Genomic DNA, 21,907 nt, shown 5'->3' with positions numbered 1-21,907 from the left:
TTGTTCCCTTGACTTGAGAAAGCAGCTTGCTAATTATAGTTAGTTACAGATCTAGAGGGGGTGGAGAGACTCATTCCAGGCAAGTCATCAGCAAAGGGTATAGTCACATGTGTTGCAGAGAAGAGGAAACAAAGCAGAGCAGAGGGGAAGCTTTCTACAGCACTCTGAGTCGCTGGCAGTGGCCCAGAGGGCAGCAGCGGGACACCAGGAATCCAACACAACTACAGTTCTCCTCTGCTGCGATTGCAGCTGGGCCCTCCCCACAGAAATAGCACTAACAGGTGAAGTTCAGACCAGGAGCATCATTCCCAGAGAGAAACTTGGCACACGATGAGCAGAACAAATAGAGGAAGTTAGTATCCGTTAAAGTCTTACCTCATCTGATCCTGGTCGCTTCCCAGAGTCACCTTCCCCAACAACAGTTAGCTCAGTTTCTGCGACATTTTCAGCAACAATACTGGGAAGAGTGGAGAGAAAGCCAATTTTAATCATTCGACAGTGAAGATATTACTACATACACTGTCAGTGGCCACAAGACTTGCCATGGTAAAGCAAGAGTCTTCCTCACCAGCCTAAGAAATCTAATACAGATTCCCAATTTCCAGGACAAGGAAACTGGTGGGGCTCTGCAGCTCATTAACAGGGCAACAGAGGGAGCAGAGAGGCAGAGCTTTTACCTGGATTTTACATCAATTTCTTCCTGAAGGAGTTCAGATTTAGCAGCCTGCTGGGCCTTAAAACCCTCCTCTCTCTCAGTCAATATTACTTCTGTGTCTCCCAGCTCTTCATTCTCTGCCTGGGACTGTGCAGTCACATCTTCTCCAGAGACATCTTTGTTTTCCTGAGGTATTGGTTTCTCTTGACACATGCTTTGAGAAGAAACCTGAGGTAGTGTGTTTGCAGAACAGCCATCTTCCTTTGCTGAGCTGCAGCTTTTAGCTTTAGACCCACCTTTGGGGAGGGAGAAGAATTTGGAAATATCCTGTGATTCTTTTTTAGCTGCTTCTGCGAGCATTTGCTGCTTCTTGCTAGGTTTGGACTTCTTAGTAGGGCTATCCCAAAGGGCTGCTTTTGTGTCTGGACTGGGTTGCTGTCCTTTCTTTTCGGGAAGGGGTACTTCTACCCCAGTACTCTCACACATCACTTTAGTTGCTCTTTTTTTTTTCTGGAGAACAGGGTTTCTAGTGTCCACTTTCAGACTGCAGTTGCTGTTGTCTTGCTTGTTTGGACAATCTACTTCTTTTTTGACAGGCTTTGCATCGCTCTTCTCCTGAAGCTTCAGCAGTTCTGAAGCTGTCTGGAACAAGCTGGATTTCTTTGGAAATCCTGCTCCCACACGCTTGGGTTTGAACTAGGGTGAAAGGAAGAAGAAGAAATTTTGGATGTGAGAGCATTAAGGAAGCCCTGTGTGCAGAACCCTGAAAGAAGCTAAGTTTCTGTATACAATACACCAGCGTGTACAGCCGTAAGCTGGGGAAAGCTCTAAAACTTACTCATCATCATAATCATCAACTGAGACATCAAGGAAATGGATTAGGTTAAAGTCACAGGCCCGCAGTAAGGAAACAGACAGCATCCTTGGTCAGAGCAAGATGAGAAAAACTTATTAGATATATGGCCTGCACATAGATTATATTCACTAACAGGAACCAGCAGGACTAGTTGACGTCACTCCAAAACCAAAGGACAGACAGGGAAAGCAATTCCTATAGAAATACACAGCTATGGCCACACAAAGGACCTAAAATAAAATTATTAAACAGCAGATAGACAAAGCACTCCATTCCCTCCTTGTCTATCCCATCTGTACTCGCTCACCGAGTAAACCTGGGATGCAGGGAGGAAGTCCTCTTCTGCTGGAGACGCAGATTTTGTTTCAAAGCTGCTGTTGCCACCAGTTCCGGACCCAAACACTGAGAACAGCTCTCCTTGTTTTGAGGCTTTGTTGATTTCCGCTACCTGAAAAGAGAACAGAAATATCCTCTAATGGTCAGAAATCTTTATGCATTCCTGCCTCTGTACACACTAAAAGCCATAGTGGCAAAACATATGTATCTATGGATAGACACCTATCTCAAGAACAGAAACACCTTCCAAGAGATTTATTGCAACCAGCTAACCTAAACCAAGGCTTCTCTATTGTCAGCGACAGTCTGAGGAACTCCCCATTCCCTTTATTGCTAGACCTGGAGGATATTTGGATAAGCTTGCACTGGTATGTAGGTTTTCAAAGCCTGTAAAGGCAACAAAGATGTGAAACTAACGTGACTCTGGGCCCGGGCCCTCCTGGAAACGAAACCAAGAAGAAAGATTTGGAAGGCATCCAGGGCAAAGCAGAGCTTCTCCTTCATCTTTCCCACACAAACTCTACCCTATTTCCCCTCAAGCTGAGGCCACAGCACATTCAAGGGAATAACAGCAGATGTATGGCCCTACCTTCTTTAGCACAGTTGCCTTGTATGAGTTAGCCATTTTACTAGTTCGGAAAGCTTCATACTCCAGCTCCACAGCACAGGCATGAGGGTCTGACCTGTAACACAGGCTGGGGTGATTTCTGGCAAGACACACTTCTATATCTGCAAAGGGAACACTAATGCTAAAACATCTCCCAGAAAGTAGAAAATTCACTTCCTCTGGTGCAAGAATAAGTGATAACTTCCAATTAAGTCCTAACGGATGCAGCGGTGAATTGCTGGAGAATGGAAAGGGTGGTGAAAACAGTCTTAAATCCAAACCTTCTTGTCCCCTTGCTCAGTTCAAGAAGTACACTATCCCCACCTTGTGGGACAGAGAATAATTGCGACTCCTGGGATCACCCTGATTTAGCAGAATCGGACACAGGAATCCTCATACCTGATCCTGAACATCACTACAAGAAGGATGCTGTTAAGTGAAACCACATCCTTGGACCAAGGCATTCCCTGAGAGTGGCAATGTTGCTCAGGGAAGAGTGGGCCCTGTGTTAAGGGACTCAATATGCTACTCCTTTTCTCTCATCTCGTACCCTTTTTCTCCTGCTGCTGGAACCTTTTGATTGGTGCTCAAAGCTTCTTCCAGCATCTTCAAGCAGTGTTCCCGTCCCTAGGAAACATGGGATACTCAGACATGCTCTACAGAGGTCCTACTGCCCCTCAGGCTTCCATCCCTGAAGGAGTAAGAACAGGGCAGGCAGAATCTTTGTTGTTCTTTGCAAGTCAACAAGACTAAATGCTAACCGGCCTTTCTTACCTTCACTGTGAGCTTTGAGATTCTCCTGCTGAAGGCATCCTTCAAGGGGCAGTCTGCACCTACCACAAAAGAGGCATTTGGAAAAGGCATCATAGCAGGGCTGGGGCTGATGGAGAACATCTCAACTGGCACTGGGAGGGTGCCAGTCCAGCACTGCTTGGCATGCTCCTCCCTGCATAGTCACCCCAAGGAGCACACAGTCACCCTTTTTACCTGGAGAAGCTACAAACTCCAAAAGAATCGGCAGAAGCCAAAGTGAGATTTTTCTCTCTGCGTGAGAACATCAACTTTGCTAGTTTGTGACTAACAGCTTTCCAAAACCTCCCCATCTCAGGAAACCCTTTTTCAAGGAATCCCAGCTCTTAAGAAACGCAACCCTTTTCTGCTCCCCACAATACCAACCAACATTAAAGAGGCTGAACAGAGTAACAGGAACCACCACATATTCTTTTACAATAATGTAAGAACTGTGTTGCTAGACAGGACCCCAAGTAGCGCAGTTACAAACAGTGAAGTTTTTCAGCAGTTTTGTTATAGACCAATTGAATAATGCTGCATAACCACTGCAGAAATAGCCTACATAGCCAGGTTAGACAGAATTTTCCTTCTCTCTTGCTTATTTGGAAAAGTTGTTCAAAAAGATGCATTCCATATCTTCACCTCAACCAAAGCTAAGCTCTGATCCATCTCCTCCAGCCAAGCTTTCACAGCCAAAAGCCTAACCTCTCTGTGCCTAGGGATTGATACCTCCAGTGTTGATGCTATATAAATTACACGCAGCTGCAAAATACAGGATTTCCTTCTCCCAAAGAAATCCCACTATAAATCAAAAAAGATATTTACTTGGAGGAACAAAATCTTCCTTTTCTGGTTCTTTGCCCTGAAAGAAAACAAAGATAAGTCAAACATTTCCATTCCTGCAACACACATGCAGGTCTAGAAGCACAAGACATATTTTATACCCCTGCTCCAGGGAAAACTAACGCTGAAGTTACAAAGGTACTGAAAAGGGACCAAAATGGGGGAAAGGAGACAAAGGATAAGAATCAAAGCCAAAAGTTCACCCTTGCTACAGGAATATGCAAGAGAAGCTGAATGGGAAAATCTGTTTTTACTAATATCAGATGTACTAAAGACAACAGGATCCTCTTGATTAGCACTGCAGAGAAATTAGTACATGAATACGCTGCATTCCTTTATATTATGGGACTGACACAGAATATGGAGAACATAGAAAGCAGAGGTACAAAATGTAAAAAACAGAACAAGCAATAACAAGATGCAATAATTTCCTTTCATTAGTGCCAGGAGGCCTTTATCTCTGTAAGACAAGCTCACAGCAAATGATCTGAATCCCTTAAAAAGGGATACCAACTCACTTTGCGCAGACTCATCTGCTTTTTGTAGAAGTTGTTCCACTCCCGTTTCCGACTCTCCTCACTGGCTTCATCCCCATTCCCACTGCTTTCTTCATCATAGCTGGATAAGGCAGGAAAACAACAAGAACAAACATTTCTGTAGCTGCAGCATTAACTGGGGCACAGGCTTTGGAGAGCTGAGGTCACCCCAGTATTTACAGAAGATGATGTATTTCACATCCTTTCTGAACAAGTCTTAGCTTTCAGTTTCACTGCCATTGCTCAATTTGGACAGTAGTGAATGTCCTCCAAAAAATAATCATGGGATTAACAAATCCCTTGAACTAGTAAGCAGCAGCATGAACTAGCAGCACATGACTAGTGCTCTGAGAATGAAGGACTATTTCCGAAGCTCTGCCAGCTTCTCCCACAGAGCTGAGTCGTCACTGCCTTGTGTCATGTACCCCATCTGTCAGTCATTACTGCCCTTGGAGCAGAGATGGCAGAAAGGGCAAAGCATCCATTCCTCAGCCTCAGTTGTTCAGAGACTGTTGTATTAAATGAAATCCTCATCATTAATACACTGAAATGCAGCAGCTGATTCTTGCCAGATGTAGCCCAAGAGTTTACTGCCTTCCACAGCTGTCACAGCCCAAACGTACAGGTATCACAAATCAAAGCTTTAAGGCTGTTGACTATTACAACTTCCAAGGCAAAGCTACAACCAAGTCATGGAGAGGCTCAATAAATCAAATGGTGAACAGTGTGCTGTACAACAGCACTGGCCATGTCTTCTCCAGTCCTGAGATCAAACACGGGCTTAGGTCACAAGGACACCAGTTCCCTTCCACTCAGCTGGACTTGCCTGAAGAACAAAGCTACCAGTCTGAAGCTGTTTAAGCTGAAGCAGAGGCCTAGGCCAGTCGACAGCGCTGCGCATCCTGGCAAAGCTGCAAGGGCAGCGCAGGCAGCAAAACTCGCATCCTGGCAGCGCTGCACTATCGCTGCAACTCAGACAGAGAACAAGGAATAAGAGAAGTTGTCATCTCCACACTGCCAAGCCTTTTACAGAATTAATTATGTTTCCCACCGCACATCTTCATTTTGCTGTGAGCCTGATAGGGAAACACTGAAATTTAGCAATCTGCAGAAGCAGCTGACACTGGCACTCCATTACATCCTCTGTGATAGACTAAGTCCTGTCAGTTGCCCCCCCAGCCTGCTGGCCCACAGACAGCCATACTAAGTCAGGAATGAACTCTGGATCATGTCGTACTTTGCCGTCAGGTTGGTCTCAATTTAAACATTTTTGATCCTTGTGACAGTGAACGGGCTGAGCCCACTTACTGCTTTCAAAAAATTTCAGGCTAGTTTCTTGAACCAATTACATTCTGCAGGGCAATTCTTAGGTCAGTCAAAACAGCTTTTGGCTCTCTGGGACATGAATGTGATCAAGGCTGCCAAAGTGTGTGGAAAATTAAATTCCAGCTCCTGCTGCCAGGAAGTTACAGGAAAATACCACCACACAGAAACATGCGCTGAAAATAGGAGTGGCTGGGCCTGCAGCTGGGAGATGCTCTCTTCTCTCTGAGAGCTTCTATGAGCTGAGTTAGAGCTACCAAGCACAGACCTGCTAAAACCTCTGCAACCTCTCCTCCCGCCTTCATAGAGCTCTGGATCATAGCTATCCCAGGAGGAACCTGTGGGCCCAATGCAGGTTTTGCTCCAGCTGTTGCTGCAGCGCTCCAGTGACTCCAGTTGTCTTTTCACTGCCCCTGGGTTCTTGCAGTAATCACAGCACTTGTTACAAGGTGGGGTGACATCGCCGAAGTACTTCGCTATGGCAGCATGGCGACATCTAGGAAACAGAAGAGAAAACAATCCAGTAATTATTTTTATTGGCAAGAGCACCACCCTCCAAATACAAGGTGTCTTTTGATAAAGAAAGACTTGAGTCTTCCTTTTTTTTTTTTCCAGACAATGCCTATTCTAGCAGGAATCGCAGGGATCACGCCCTGGAGCAGAACTGGGGTTCTGTTTCTGGCACTCTGCTTAAAGTGTCTCTGCCTCCACTTCCCCTCATGTAAAACAAACAGTGGTGTCAATCTCTTGCTAAATGCTTTCAGATCTCTGAGATCTCCAAAAGGCACAGTGGATGAAATATGCAGGTATTAATTCTGCATCGTTGGCCAAACATGTTCCATGTCCAATCAGAATGGCTCAAGGATAAATACGTAAAGAGGTCCTGTTGATCCCTACACCTCAGAGCTCAGAGTATGCCTCTATATTTCACATTGGAGAGCTTCTAATGTTATTGTTTGTGGTTTGAAGGTGAAGAAATCTACCCTTGAAGAAACAGGAATGTAAATTAAGTCACAGAAATAGAGTCCAGACTGAGGTCACAAGAGAGCACTATTAGATAATACAGCCTGGGTCTTGATCTGCTAACACATGCTTCAGATCAGCAGCCAAACTTCGGGTAGTATCCTACATCCATGAAAACCAGTCCATTTGGTCATACAGTATTGCACAACCAGTTCTACCAGCCTTAGCAAACTAGCCATGTGAAGATGATTAGCTTCTTCCAGGAATCTTCAGAAGATTTCTGGCAGACTTCAGTGCTTTTGGGTATGTAAAAAAGAGTTTGGTGACAGAGTTCATTAGCAACACAGGCAGGAAGCAATTTCTCTTCTAGAACACTTCCTAACTTAAGCCAGTGAAGATACTGATTTCACTAGATAAAGAATCATCAGGGGGTTACTTTTTTTTCCTTTTTTATTTTTCTAAGAAAGCAGGCAGAATTTAGAGGAGCTTTTTAAAACTTGGGTTTCACAGCAGAGGTGGCTGCTTGTCTCTTAATCAAAATGCTGATACTAGATACACAGAAACAGTTCATAGGGTATTTGGAGATCAAATTCTGCAGCCACGCAGCAACAAGAGTTATTTTAGAGAGAATTATTTTACTGCAAGAAAGAACAAAAGCAGAGATTTTTCTTCTCTACCAAGGAGTGCCCTAGTTGGCTTACCAGCTTCATCTGCAAAAAACGGGTCACAGAGGGGAAAAGTAAGAGAGTGAGCGCTTCATTTATTCTTATTATAAACCCTTTAAGGTATGTCTGAACTTGCCAGAGATCTAACAAATGCAGTTTGCTTCTTAACTTGTGCGTGTGTCTGGGGGGAACATAACTGCATGTCTACCAACGCATCACGAACAAACCCTGCAAGGGTCTGCAGCAGCAGCTGCCTCGCTCGTTCCCACGGCCTGGGAGGATAATTCACCAAGGAGGAGAGCGAGTGAAGCAGCAAAGCAGCAGGTTACAGACTACTGCCGCCAGAGCAATGAAATGTGTGTGCTGAAGCGTGAAGGACCTGGCGCTGCACAGGTAAGGAGGGCTGCAACAGGGTGACGTTGCACAGTCTAGGGCACTGAAAGCCCAGAGAGGGCTACTACAAAGCTGGCTTTATATCCCCCTGCAGAGCCGCATTGACTCACGCTCGTCTTGCACTCAAAGAGCTCCTTTCACATGGTGGGGAAGGGTGGGGGGACCGGGATAGGGAAAACACATTCGATCCCCTTGTCCTGCCTTTCCAAAAGAACTACTGGTGCTGCCTGTCCTGCCAGTGCAACGTGACTATAGAAATGTCAGCGAGCTGCAAGTCAGCTTTTTGTTTCCCCCAAAAGAAAACAGGCAGGCATTCTCATTAGTCCACGTCTCTTTCTCTCACACACGCTGATCTGTATTAGAGTTAACCGAGGCATACAGTAATGGTCAAGCCCTCTCCTCACTTCTACAGCCTACTCACCAGGCTTATGCTGGGGAGGGACATCCACACACACCTCTCTCAATGCAAACAAGAGAGCTGCCCCAAGGGAGGGCTTTGCTGGAAGCAGAGATCAGCTCTGAAGTCACTGGAATTTAGAGAGGTTCTAGATTCTAACCCACCAGGCTTGTGAGGCCCAGCCCTTTCCGTCCAGCCTCCAGTAACTGCCTGGATCTTCCTACAGAATTACCCAAATTGGGGCCGCAGCCCCACTTTAGCCAGCGGTGCTCGTGAATTGGGTCGGAACGGAAATCCAGTTGCAGAACCAACATTGCAGTCCTATAATTAGAGTCAAAAGGCCAAAACCAGAGTTACCGATAGGGATGCTGGGGGGTACCATTGGATTAATGCTTCACTGAACACAAGAGGTCCTGAACCATAGTTGGTTATGCATTCACATGTGGTGGGAAAACTTCCCACGTCACATGAGCACCTGACTAATGCCCATGAGATGGAGAGCTGATTTACATAAGTTAATGGTAGTTCGTATTATTATACATGTACAAAAATTATTTCATCTTTTAAATATGCAACTGTATTATTTTCCTCCCCCACCTGTCAACAGGAGTATGTATAAGCTGACCACTGGTCTTTAAAATGTCTAAACAAAATCCTTATTTAATTTGAGACATACCACCCTAGTTTTACATCATGGGACAGGATGAAGAGCAAATAACAATCGTGTTTATTAAGATGTTTTTATCTGTGGCAATAAATTTCAGGAAACTGCTAAACTGACCACACCATGCCTCCTTTTGCTACTCCTTCCTTCTGTACACCAGGTAAAACAGAAGCCCTATTCGTGCAATTAACAGAAAAAGATGAACTGTCAACGAAGGAAAGTCACATATCCCAAGAGGAGCTCTGCCTCTCCCAAAATATACCAGAAAAAAGCATTCCGTCATATGAGCCAAGGAAGGGTACCCAGCCACATCAGAAGAGCTCACCAAAAAAACCCCAGCAAGTCTGGGAATAAAGGCAAGAAATTAAAGCATTAAAAAGACAAAAATCATGAGGACAAATTATCTATGTAGAGGCCAGTTGCTGACCAAAAGCCATTTAATGAGCTTTATCGAAGAGAAGAACAAATTAGGAGGTTGATGAGGAATGATAATTTTGCACCTGTCTGAAGGACTGTATCCTTTGTAGTATCAGCTGACCTTCAACAACCCTCAGACAAGAACACTGGGTGCCAGCTGTCCCCAGTATACAAGAAGCAAAACCCACAGCATCAAGAGAGCAAATTCCTTGGCCAAGGGCATGGAACAAATTCACCACCCCAGCACCAGCCCAGCTCCCCTGTCAGTGGCAGACCGGGCTGCACCGTCCTTGCCATTTCTTGCTGTGCCCCTTCAAAGCTGAACACAAGAGAAAAACTCCTTTCCCCGGGGAGTCGGAAGGAAACTGGGCAGCAGAAAGAAAAGTTAATTGCTTTAACACACACCCAAACTATCGCAAGGAGAGAATCAATTCAAGTCCCACTCTAGAAAAAGCTGTAATTAAAAGGAAAAAAAGAAAAGACCTTGCTAGGAGGAGATGCACAGAGGAAGCGAGCAACAAGTGCTGGCACTTGAGTGCTTCGGGGAGTTTGCACCAGCGGCTGGCTCAGCTTGCGGTGGCTCCTCGCCGCCCGCCCTCCCTCTCTGGCACACATGTAACACGAAACTTCATATCTCCAGGACAACCAATAACAAAAAAAAGGCAGAGACAACAGCTGGCTGTCAGCAGCAGAGCAGAGAGGAGCCGAGCGAGGAGCGAGACACAAGCCAGGATGAGGGGAGAGATGACATGAGAGTTTAAGAAGACAGAAAGAAAAACAACAGGAGAAGAGTTTGCAGCGCGGCTGGGGTAAGGCTGAGCTATTGCTGGTGTTCGGTCAACCGTAGCACCTTAACATTCAGCTAGTTAGCAAGTAGCTGGAGCTTTTGTAGCTCTCTGTACGGTGAACTGCAGAATCAGCCATTGAGCAGAGCTTGCTAGCCTGAATTTGTTTGCAAGGGACACTCAGGAGCAAAGGTGGGAAAAGCTTTTAATAGGATTGCAGAGAGCTGCGCTGCAGCCGTACTGCTAACAAAAGGATCCAGCCTGCAGTCTTGCATTGCTTCGGCAGTCAGAGCAGGAGTAACTTACTTCTTTGCTGATTAGAAAGGCTGCCTGCTCATTTTTCTGTTGCTGTTACGGAATGTGACCTTAGCTGATAAGCAGGTCTAGCACAGGGCATTCTCCACAGTGATGACTTGATGTATTAATACTTAGTGTGGACAAGAGCTGGTCTGCTCCTCTGTATGAGTAGCGTATGTGCCATTAGCGAGTAGCTGCCAGCACAGGCAAGCGCGTGTGAAACCGAGTGGGTACCAGCCACAGCATTTCTCCAGAGCTCCTCCCAGCTGGAGCTAAGTTTTATCCCCCAAATCCTGAAGCAAACAGAGAGCTTGAAAACAAACCCTGGTTGGGGAACTAGCATACTGTGCAAGTTAAGCATCTGTGACCAATAGAAATAAATTGAAAGATTTTACACAGCTTCTAACAAGAGCATTTTTAAAAATCAGCTAGTGCGTCAGGCACAGATGCTGGTTTCAAAACAGCATGAGAAACCACTGCTCTGAGAGAACACATACGTACACATACATGGTCTATGGTTTACAGTAACAAGACCGTTAGGTCTGAATGCAGTAAGAAGGGAAGGAAGAAAAAAAGGATCCCCCAAATACATGAAATTACCCACTGTAAGCCTTGGGTTTATATAGGGAGATGCCCCACAACCTGTACTCCCATCTCTGTTTGCTGCTGGGTGTGGGAAGGGGGCTGGCAAGGAGACTGACCATGTAAGCCCCCATTCTCTGCCATCGGAAGCTGATTACTGTTTGGAAGCTCTTGCACTGAGCTGGGACCCCCTGCATCTCCCAGGAGGTGCAGGGGCAGTCAGCTGTTTACAAACAGGTAAGGAGTGAGGCAGAAAGCCAGTCTCACAGAAAGATGTCTTCCCGATCTTACACATGCCTGTAGGGAGGAATGTTAAGGATCAGGTATTTCCACTTCTCTCCATTCCCATTAATGTGGAAGGGAGGGCAGGTCTGTCTAACTTACTGTTGTACAAACACCGAATTGGAACTGCCTGTGCGAGAATATGTAGTAGTTAAGACCCACACGCCTCCAGTCTAACCCTAGGTTCAAAGGGGACGGAGGGAAGTTTCCACCCTGCTAATGAAGGGTCTTCTGTAGGTTGTTTGTTGCTGTTAAGATGGTTTCTCAAATAAAGTAGGGGAAAAACAAAGTTTAGGACAAAAAAAAAAGGGGGTGGAGGGAGGAGCAAAGGCTGAAGGGCAGAGGAGGCAGGGAAGGAGAGAAACACGCCAAGTTTTCCTCACCAAAAGAAAATCTTAACGCGTTTGGCTGGGGGCTTGTCCAGCCGCAGCCGTGTTGTACATGTGCGGGGGGGGTGTGGGGTGGGGGTGGGGGGCGGGGAATAAGCAATATGAAACACATGTCTGGATAAAAGAAGCAGGACATAGCTTGTGTTACAGCTGTCATAGTGCACGGGCCTCTTAGCCTGACTGCAATGAAAAGTGGTTATGGGAGTGGAAGTACAAAATAAACCAAGTTTGATAGAGCAGATCCTTTCTGTAACACAAGCCCTTGAGCCACCCAGCCTGCCGTGGGCCAGTGAGCAGATAGCAGAGACCGTAAGAGACCGCAAGAGAGCTGAGCGAGGAGAGCGGCACCCGCGGCTTGCCTCCATGCAGGCTCTCGCCACTACAGCAACCACAGCTGATACAGTTCAAAACGGCTTCTTCTGAGGAGGCAAGCAGCTGTGCTAGCCTTCAGTTTTGAGTTCCTACAGCCAAGTGACATCTTTTCTAGGAACAGACCGGCATATTTCAAAAAACTCAAAAATGCGTGTCATTTCTAAGATCCGTAGGTCTAAGACCAGTCAAGGACAGGACACAAAGGTGGCTGAAAGAAGATGGTGTTTCCAGCACTCTCAGGGGGCTCCACCTGCCTTACCTCAAACACCAAACTTCTGACAGATCCCAGTATGTTTGTGAAGTAACTATTTACAGGGCTTTCACAGGCACACACCTACCTCTGTCAGCTTCCTGGGAAATGGTTATTTTGCTAATATTAGAATAGACTTTCAGGCTAGATTCAAGCATCAGCAACCCTAAAAAAAGTTCTCTTGTAGAAGAGCTACAGGTTTATTTTTAAAATTGACCTTTTCCTTTCACTGGATGGCTCTGTGCATTGGTTTCCCTACTTCTTAAAAATGGGACTAGTAGGGAGGAATTATCTTATGGGGTTTTGTGGACTTGTTTGTGGGATGGACTGGAGAAAACCAGCGTGTTCTGTAGAGGTGTAGAGACTCAGCTCAGTGCCCCAATGGGTACCTCAGCTTCTCAAACTGCTATTGCAGGGAATTCAGTGCCTTTTTATATTAATCTAATATTAGGTTGTAGCAGAGGGAAGGAACATTTACGGTGCTGCCTCAAACCCAATCTCCAAATAGTGGGTGGTGGAGATGACAGGGTATTCCAGCCAAATGGCTACCCAGTCAGGGCAGCTTTATGATATGAAGGAATGTGTGGCCGCCTTTTCCAGACCAGCTGACAAAGTCAAAGCTTTTCTCCCATGACATTGAGCTGCAATTTACCAGTTTGGGTGTGTGCTGTTAAAAAGCTGAATTCTCTTGATACTGGAAACTATTTTCATCTGCTTGGGAATGAATTATAGGTCTGTCTGGCTCCGTTGACTCCTGTTTTAGAAAAAAAGGGCTTGTTTGTTGAACTATAGTTAACATTCACATGGCTGGTTAACTACAGTCATGGCAGCAAACATTGCATTAACAATGATGAGGGAAAACCATGCACTGATAATAGGACTACATTTCTATAGCCCTTTTCATTTCAAAAGTACATTACAAATGTAGAACAATAAACAATCGTACAAGAATTATTACATGTTCTGCCAAAATGCAGCTAAAATGTAACAACACCTAGCAGCCCAGCACTGCTTGAGGACAGGAAGCGTTGTAGACCTTATCCGTACCAAATCAGAAGCACGTTTCAGGAACCAAGAACAAAGCTGGTAGGCTGAGAAACTGCCCAAGCCTTCAAGTTCTTACGAAAGTGGCCAAATACAGTCAGAGTTTATTTTAAAGTTTTAGACCAGAATAAAAAAGCATCCCCTCCCCTTCAGCTGCTCAGCACTCTCCGTCTGTGAGCCTGGGATTACCTTCTAAGATTTCCCACCAAATAAGCTACCTCAGTCCATACAGGCTTCCCATCCCTGTATTGGTCCACCTTCAACCAACTTTCTTGGCTTGTCTGAGTAAGAACAACACAAAGCATTTGCTTCTCCACAGCCACAGTCTTGGGAAAAAGACAACATAGCAATGAGAACGTTGTCCTGGCATTCCACTTGCTTGGGCACATCAGGGAGGTCCTACTTTGTAAGGTCTGTGGAGCACTGCAGATAAGAGCAATGGGCACAGCGGAGGATCTCGAACTCACCTTCACTGGACTCGCTGCATTAGGACTAGAGGCATTGGCATCTTCAGGGCACCACCAACAGATTCCCCCCTCCAAAGCTTTGTCTCCATTTTTAGATTACTGTAGCAACAAACCCAAACAAGCAGATTCTCAGAGGGAGCACAGTAAAACCAATGGATCGGGAGGTCATGTCAAGAGACATAAACCCCATAGTAAGGAGCACCCAAGAGCAGAAGCCATGCTTTCATCTACTTTCATCCTCAACAGTCTCAGTGCCTGAAGTGTAACAAGCAGTTAGCAAGCAAAGGCCATTTCATTTTCTAACTGCAGCAAAACCAGGGACTCGCTGTCTTTCTATGTAAAGATTTCAGAGCATTTTAGAGAGTTGGATACACAATTAGCAAACAAACCTCTGATGGTGATTACATGTTCTGCCACTTTGCAGAGATGAAGTCACCCAACAGAGGGATGGGATGACTTATCCGAAGTCACACAACCAGGAAGCATCACTGGCAGGCCAAGAAGACTGCCTGCATTTACTAACTTCCAGTCCTGGGGCTAAACCACAAACTCAAATCCACGTTCTTTGCACTGAAATAGGCTGCTCAAATGCCAGCAGGATTATGACTAAACAAGTGTCTCACCCCTCAGCAGTAAAGTTAAGATCACCAACTCCCTACAGATCAACTTCTGACGCACCTGCATAGACACACAGATAGGGCACAGCTTTCCAAAGCAAACATGGACCAAAAAAATATGATACATTTACATAAATTCCAAAATACTTACAGCAACTGGACTAGCTTAAGGCAGACAGAGGGATCCGGGATCCCACCTTCCATAGTCATCCCAAAGCTCGTTTTCTTGTTTGAAGACTAGAAGCTACCACACACAGCCAGTTCACAGTACAAAGAAACCCTGACCACGGCTCTTCTCTTCAATGTCTAGATTGAGGCCTTTTAATGGCTTTATTCTCAAAAGGGCTGAGCAGCCAACTTCTTTGAGTGCTTTGGCATGGCAGAAGTCCATTAAAACAGTTCAGAAAGATTATCTCAGTGCTATTATGGCAATTTTCACAGCTTTATTCAGTGGGTACAGCAAGATGAATCTGCATTAAAAACAAGTATTAGCACTTTCTGGGAATCTACCTCTACAGAAGCCCTAAATGTAGGACATGCTTTGGTTTTAAAGGACCATCGAATCCTTGCAGCTGAGCAGCACACCTGCAGACCTCCAGCATCCCCCTGCATTATTGCTGTGCTCTCACTTTTCAACAAGGATAACAATTCCTGGCATGTGGCAGATTCGCCCTTTTTTTCTCAAAAACAAACCAACCCAAATTAAAAGATTTGTTTTATTCCCTCCCCTGCCAGGCCTTGTAACACAGAGGAGGGCAGAAAGATTTGATGATCTAGTCCCACTGGCAACACTGGATAGATTAGTTATCTTTTAAAGAACAGCCAGAAGAGGAAACAGCTGAAACCACGAATTTCAGGCTGCCACCCCAGCAGGAACTTCCAAACTGCCTGTCACAAGATATCAGCATTGTGTTCACTTTCCTTTCTATGTGAGTTTCTCATCTTGCCTCTCTTCACTTCATATGATGTCTAGCTATAGCTATGGAGCAAAAGTTCATGACAATAGTCCGACACCACACTACGGAGGCTCCATTGCTCTGCAGTCATTCCTCATTTCTTCTGTAACGGGTTCCACCAGCTTTGCTGCCCTCACAGCCGTGCCTCCTCTGCTCTGGAGGCTTCCTATCCTCAGTATATGTGGTTTTTAGGAAGGACAACGACCAAGGAAGAATTGAGAAAAACACAAGCAGAGAATTACATTTGCTCCAAACCGCACAGAATCTGTGGGTACGAACTTGGATGCCTGTTCTAGGCTCTGGAACAGCACTCCAGTCTTAGAAAGTAAACTGTCAGGTAAGACCTACAACCGTACGTTTTAAATCTCTCAAGACTTGCCCATTTGAATAATAATCATTACAGTTACTGCTTCAACCAAAAATCCTGCACCGCCTGTCCTTTAGTACTGTTGGTGACTGGGAGCTTACTTGAACATAGTATGATTAAAAAAAAATATTCATATAGCTCCACTTTGAAATTTGTACGTAATGTCATCACTGTTGTGTTGTACACGAGGAAGACAAGGCAGATGCATAAGACAACTTGTTTAAGTCACACAGCACTAGCCTTACCTGTATGATAATCTCTAGGGTAAGATCTTGGTTCTGCTGAAATCAATTGAAAAAAGATCACAATCAAAACTAGTCCTGACCAAAGACTTTACATCACAAGTAGAATGGAAGATACAAAAGTCCATGAATATAACTAGCTTTCTTGGGGGAGTTTTACTTTTTTTTTTTTTTTAAAAGAAGTGATTTATTCTTCACTCTTTTGCTATGCTCCACAAGCAGAAATCCCAAAGCAGCGAGGGCCCTTAGAACCAATGTGCAGTCAGCAGTGCAGTCGAGGAGAAAACCTTTTGCTTCCGCACGGGTAGGTTGGAGACTGCACCACCAACATCAGACTTTGTCCCTGAAGAAGTTCAAACCAAGGTAAACAAGCAACATTCCTTGCAAGTTTTAGAATAAAAACTCCTTCACTTAGCTCCAGATCAGGTACCATGGGGCGGAGGAATGTCCGTTACTGAAACGACAAGTTCTTATCATTTTAGGCTAGGCACTTTGCTAATCCACTTAGAGTTCTACAATCCTAATCAGTAATTTTACACCGTATACCCAAACTTCAGAAGCCTGGCTCTTATAATTGCTGCTTCTGGTGCAGCCCAAAGCATGGCACGAAAGGTTACAGCAGATTCCTTACTAGGAGAGGTTCTGGGCAGGCAGAAACACCTCCAAAGTTAACAAACATTTTCAGAATGTTAGAGCCAGAAATACTCTTTTTGTATTAAAAAAAAAAAAAAAAGTTTTTCTTCTAGAGCCAAGAGAAGAAGACACAAATCACTTCACCTCTGCCTGCACCGCCATCTCTTGGAATGGAAACAAAACTGGAAACCTGCTGACACAGAATCCCGCAGTACTGTGCAAAGGACAAAGCAGCCATTTCTGGAGCAGCTCGCTTGGGGTATGGCAATCATCTGGAAAGAACTATTTAACCCTAGTCTCAAAAGTGACCTTTTCAGGTCAAAAGGCCACAGCTATCCCTCCCTGCTAAGCTGCACAGAGATCTTTCTGTAGATGTAGGCTTTCCATCCACCCCCACCCCTAAGAAACCAGCTGGTTCTGATTTTTATTCCTTAGCTTGGATTTAAAAGAACAAAGAAAACCCTTTTTGAATTGCATAAACATACAAAATGTAATTTAACTTGGCACTGTAGTATTTAAGCCCAGCATGCAAAGAAACATCCAAGGTCTCTCTGTCCTCAGTGTGTTTAGAAAAACTGAACTCCAAGCATCCATTTGTTTGAGTAACCAAACCAGATGTGCAGTAATGAACTAGCTGGCTTGTTCTGGAAGCCCTGTCTTGGTCATTTGGCTTTGCGTTATCACCAAGAGTAGGATATTAAATTGCAAGGTTCAAGTCCCATAAAAGTGTGTTGACTATTAGAACACACGCGAGCTAGTACATTCTGATATAATAATGACATAAGAATTAGAATCCATCCAAGCGTTGACCTGTCCAAACACTTGTGTTTGTTAGGTGAAACTGTGGATCTCTCAACAATATCCTGTTCCAGTTACTGACTGAAGTAAATTTGAACTTCCATAGCTCTCATGCAAGTTTGTTTGTTGCAATACCTTCCAAAATTTTGCTCAGAGGGCAAAAGAACAGCAAATATTCGTGGCAAAACTGAGGCATCTAACTTTGACTAGGCTAATATTTTTAGTAATAATAGTTCCTGATGATCATTCTTTCTGAGAATGAAGAAAGTGTAAGATTACTAAGCAGGGCAGGAGGGATTAGCTCCACAAGGGAGGTGTCTCCCCGACAGATCCAGGGGCTTTTCCTTTGCTCATCACCAGCAGTGATGGGTGGACATCCACTGTTCAATTCATATATTGCTCCATTAGAACAAACTGTGGCTTAAAAGAAAAAAACACCTACATTTACCTTACCATATAAAACATGCAGTCATCTGTAAGAACTTGCAAAGCATCCAGCTGTCCCCACTGAACACAGACTTTAGCTCTTAATATCACCATTCAGTAAAACTGGTTGATAAAACATTATTAATGGTATTGTAGTGAGGTGTTGAAATAAGTGCCTTGGTTTTTGAAGGGGCTTTCTGTCGCTGAAAGTGCAAGAAATCTTCAAGGGGGTCTACTTTGTGTTACTCGGTAAAAGACAACTGAAAACTACTAGAGTTCAGCATTTGGAATTCAAGTCAAGTTAGAATTGCATTTCTTTCTGGAAGGACAAGTTAGCACAACTGGAAAAAAAAATAATTGACTTTCATTGGGTGAAAGCCAAGGCAGGCACTGTCCAGTTCTAACTCTACGCCTGCTGAAGTAAGTGTCCTTTTAGAAGAAACACCGTTTCGCCTTTGCTGAACAATGCAGCTGTCAAAAGCACCCTCAAAGCCAGATTTTGAAATTAAAATAGTGCCAAAACACGTAGACAATTAATAGTCCTCCACCTTAGCTACTGGGAACAAGGACTGAGACCAGATAAACTTGTTTTCCTTGTGATCACCAGCTCTATAAGAAGGCTGGCAGCTTCCTAGCATTAGTCAGTGAAAAGGTGTATTCTCTGTTTGGTTCTTCTACAGCATAAAGCCTGGAGAGGTTGAGCCAGAATGTCTTCTGAAGGCTTTCTGAAGGAAATGCAAACCATCGGTGAGAAGTTTCTCCTTAAGCTCCAGAAACTGCCCAAGGCTGACCCGGTGGAGATTGTGTCCTTTTGTGTGGTTCTCCTGTTTATCGGTGAGTTTATTGGCGGAGGCAAAGGGGTGTCAGAATGTCTCTTCTCTTCTACAAGGGCAGCTTGCTCCACAATCTTTGTTGGTGGGTTGGTGGTGTTGGCAGTGGTTTTCTGGGCTGTGCTCTGAGGCCCAGTTTAATTTCTAGGTAATTTTTTAATGCACAGTGTGTATCTCTACATGCAATGCAGACCACGATGGGCAACAACATAGCTTTCCCCAAAGCTCTTATATTTAAGCATTAGCTTAAACAGCAGCATATTAACCAACCCAGAGCTGCTGCAATGTTTTGATGCACAGGAGATTTGTTTACCACAAATGGTATTAGGGCATCTCATTGACACAGAAGACACTTAAAAGTCTGAGACTCTGAGTGTCATTCCTGTGCTTAGTTCAGTAGAAGCCAGTATGCTTCAGATGAGCCTATTTATTCTCCTCTGGTAATGGCAAGATCCCTCCTGCTGCTCTGTGTGGGGATGGCATGGAAGGAATAACAAAGAGCTGCTTGATCAAGGGGATGAAGTTTGTTTAGACAATGGGAAAACAAGCAGGAAGGAAGGCAGGCCCTCCCCCTCAAAGCCGTACAATTTGCTCCCAGCCAAAAGGAAGGGTGTGTATCCAGCCTGGACACTCCTCCCTGGGCTGGAATTCAGAGACACACCTGCTGCTTTATTTTTTTCATACCTACAGCTGGTTCCCCACAGGTCTGGTAACTTGGCAGCTCGGCTCCAGACTTTTAAGGAACACATGCACACACACGTGCACGTTCACACACTCTTACGTGTTCTGCAGGATTAAACATGTCATCCTTTTCTGTTCCAGATAAACTAACATATCTCTCTCCCAACACCAACCATTACGCCTAGTGTAGAATAACAGTACATTAGCCCACTGCTTTCTGAAACAAAACCCTACATTTGAAATATCTATGTTTTCAAGCTAAATACAGAAGAAAGAGTAAAGCCAACCCAGTCACAAGTATCTGTCCTCACTAAAGGGTACACTGCACACGGTCTTCAGAAATGGAACTGGCAGTTTGACTAATCAAATCATCTCGAGTTGCTTCTGACCCAACTATGGGGAGAGTTACATCTCCATCCTTTCCAGGCACACAGCTCTACTTAGTTACTGCATGTCATCTCCAAAACAACAGCCCGTTAGGCAGGTAAAGATATACCCCCGTATGGTTGGGTATGTACCTCTTAACATCATGAAATATCTGGTAATGATTGTCTAGATTAAATGGATAACTAATACAAGGGAGCAGGAACTTAGGAGGAGGGAGGTGGGGATATAGGGGAAAAAGAATAAATAAAATATTGGCAAGAAACCAGGCTTTGTTCATTGTGCTGCTCACCAAACAACTTGGAGGAGACATAGAGTAACTCTGCAGTAATTGCATCTACGTCATGAAGCAATATCCTGTGCTTCTCTTTCCCAGCTACTGTTCTGCTGCTCATGATCATTGCCTGCAGTTGCTGCTGCTATAGCTGCTGTAGCTGCGATGGACGTCCTGACAACAGACGTAGGAAGATCCAAGTCCGCCCAGCTGCCCATTCATGAAGTGCAACGAGGTTACACAACCTACTATAAAGGACGTGCACGGACATCATGATTCAGTCCTATGGGAATGACTTTCTACACTAGGTCACTGAAAATGGCAATAACAATATTAATTAATATGACTCAGAGGACCAGAAATCACAGCATGGAATTCCTTCTTTCTGTGACAGCCACTAGTGGGCTCTGTGGTGTGACCAGAACGGTAGCGCTACTTTACCATCACTGCCTCCCTCTTCTAGGGTGGGGTGGGGGGGCATGGACCTATGCTGCTGAGAAAACAGACCTGCTTTCCCAGTGACAGCCCGGCAGCTGGGCCAGCCAAGGATTCCCTTTGGGAGCATGGAGCCGCAGACCAAAGCAGAGAACACTTACACTGCCGCATGCTAGGCAGCGCCTGTTCTCTTCACAAGTGGCTAATCCAGAAGGATGGTGCTGGGCGCTAGCAAAACCCACTGACATCACTGGGAGGTTCACATGCTCAGTACATCTTGGATCAAGCCCAAACCTGCTCTCTCAAAAGCCACTGCAACAGACACGTTTAGCTGGGATGTCTACGGAAAACAACAAATTGCGGACCTTCTGATCCAGAGGCGCCAGCTGAGGCTCTGAGTACAGCTGGTAACAAATGCTCCCTCCTTTATTTCATCAGTGTTACAATGATGTGAAATTGCCAAAGAGAAAAATCAGATCATGTGCAATACCCTTTGTAAACAGAAGGATGAAGGCAAAAGGGAAAAACTCACCAATGCTACAGCTTAATTTGACCATTCTGCTGCTAAATGTGCTCCCTCCCCACTCCCCGTGTGGTTCTGCTCTTCTGCTTATTGCAGGTGAATGGTACTTACAGAGTACGGGAGTCACAGGAGATGAACAAATCCCTATCCTTACTTGAGGGATCTATCTGCCTGACTCCCTGCACCGTGTGCAGTTTGTTTTAGTGGACATAAACATTATGCCTGAGGTATGTTTATTAGCATACACAAAGGCATTTCAGAGGAGTGACATACAGTATGGTAACTGTCACTTCAGGGTATACATGCAGCAGCTGACAGTGGGCATTGTGACAAAGCAGAGCCAAGAATGGGCTGTATGGCTGAAGTTAACAAGTGCAAATAAATCCCTTTTCCATGCTGCAGCCACTGTGTATGTTTGGTTTTCACTTCAGTGAACTTCAGAAAGGGATTTATGTAAGTACAAGGCTATGGCGCGGGCCACGACTTTCATAACTGAGACAGCCAAACAAAAGACATCATACTGCACCTAACTCTAACCCACGGGACTTTCAGCCCCACATGTGAAACCAGCCACCTTTATGAGAAGGTATAAAAAGTTACACGCATACAGATAAGTCGTCATCTACCCCTGCATTCCAACTGCTAAGTGTAGAGGAGTCAAAGGGATTACACATGCCATTACACCACAGCCAACATCTAGCTAGAGAGAAAAGAATCAAGTTTATAACAGTGGGCTTTTCAATATTCTTCACACTTCAGAAGCGACAAAAAATGGAAGCTTTGTAAAGAAACGTCTCTTCTTTGATGCCGGCGCCCAAATTAGTAA

The 21,907-nt window shown here is 44.8% G+C and overlaps 2 protein-coding genes across 5 annotated transcripts in view; one reads left to right on the top strand and one right to left on the bottom strand.

Moving 5' to 3' along the window:
* The window catches only part of RECQL5 (RecQ like helicase 5), a 39,476-nt gene that overhangs the window by 2,762 nt on the left and 14,807 nt on the right, over positions 1-21,907 (bottom strand). For all 4 annotated transcript variants that reach the window (XM_074607161.1, XM_074607163.1, XM_074607164.1 and 1 more), the window contains exons 9-17: positions 6,217-6,444; positions 4,608-4,707; positions 4,072-4,108; positions 3,229-3,287; positions 3,005-3,081; positions 2,437-2,530; positions 1,819-1,959; positions 678-1,351; positions 376-457 (exon numbers count right to left, since the gene is read on the bottom strand). In XM_074607161.1, the coding sequence (XP_074463262.1) occupies positions 376-457; positions 678-1,351; positions 1,819-1,959; positions 2,437-2,530; positions 3,005-3,081; positions 3,229-3,287; positions 4,072-4,108; positions 4,608-4,707; positions 6,217-6,444 (1,492 nt within the window). The remainder of the gene's footprint in view (positions 1-375; positions 458-677; positions 1,352-1,818; positions 1,960-2,436; positions 2,531-3,004; positions 3,082-3,228; positions 3,288-4,071; positions 4,109-4,607; positions 4,708-6,216; positions 6,445-21,907) is intronic.
* On the top strand, positions 7,216-21,475 carry SMIM5 (small integral membrane protein 5). Its single transcript, XM_074607168.1, has 4 exons — positions 7,216-10,256; positions 15,681-16,989; positions 18,635-18,788; positions 20,226-21,475. Exons 3-4 carry the CDS (start codon positions 18,662-18,664, stop codon positions 20,345-20,347), a joined length of 249 nt encoding a protein of 82 aa, XP_074463269.1. The 5' UTR covers positions 7,216-10,256; positions 15,681-16,989; positions 18,635-18,661; the 3' UTR covers positions 20,348-21,475.

The sequence above is a fragment of the Larus michahellis genome, chromosome 14 (assembly GCF_964199755.1).
Source record: "Larus michahellis chromosome 14, bLarMic1.1, whole genome shotgun sequence".
Lineage (NCBI taxonomy): Eukaryota > Metazoa > Chordata > Aves > Charadriiformes > Laridae > Larus > Larus michahellis.
The sequence above is the reverse complement of the archived record's forward strand: the minus strand, read 5'-3'. Positions and strand labels throughout refer to the sequence as shown.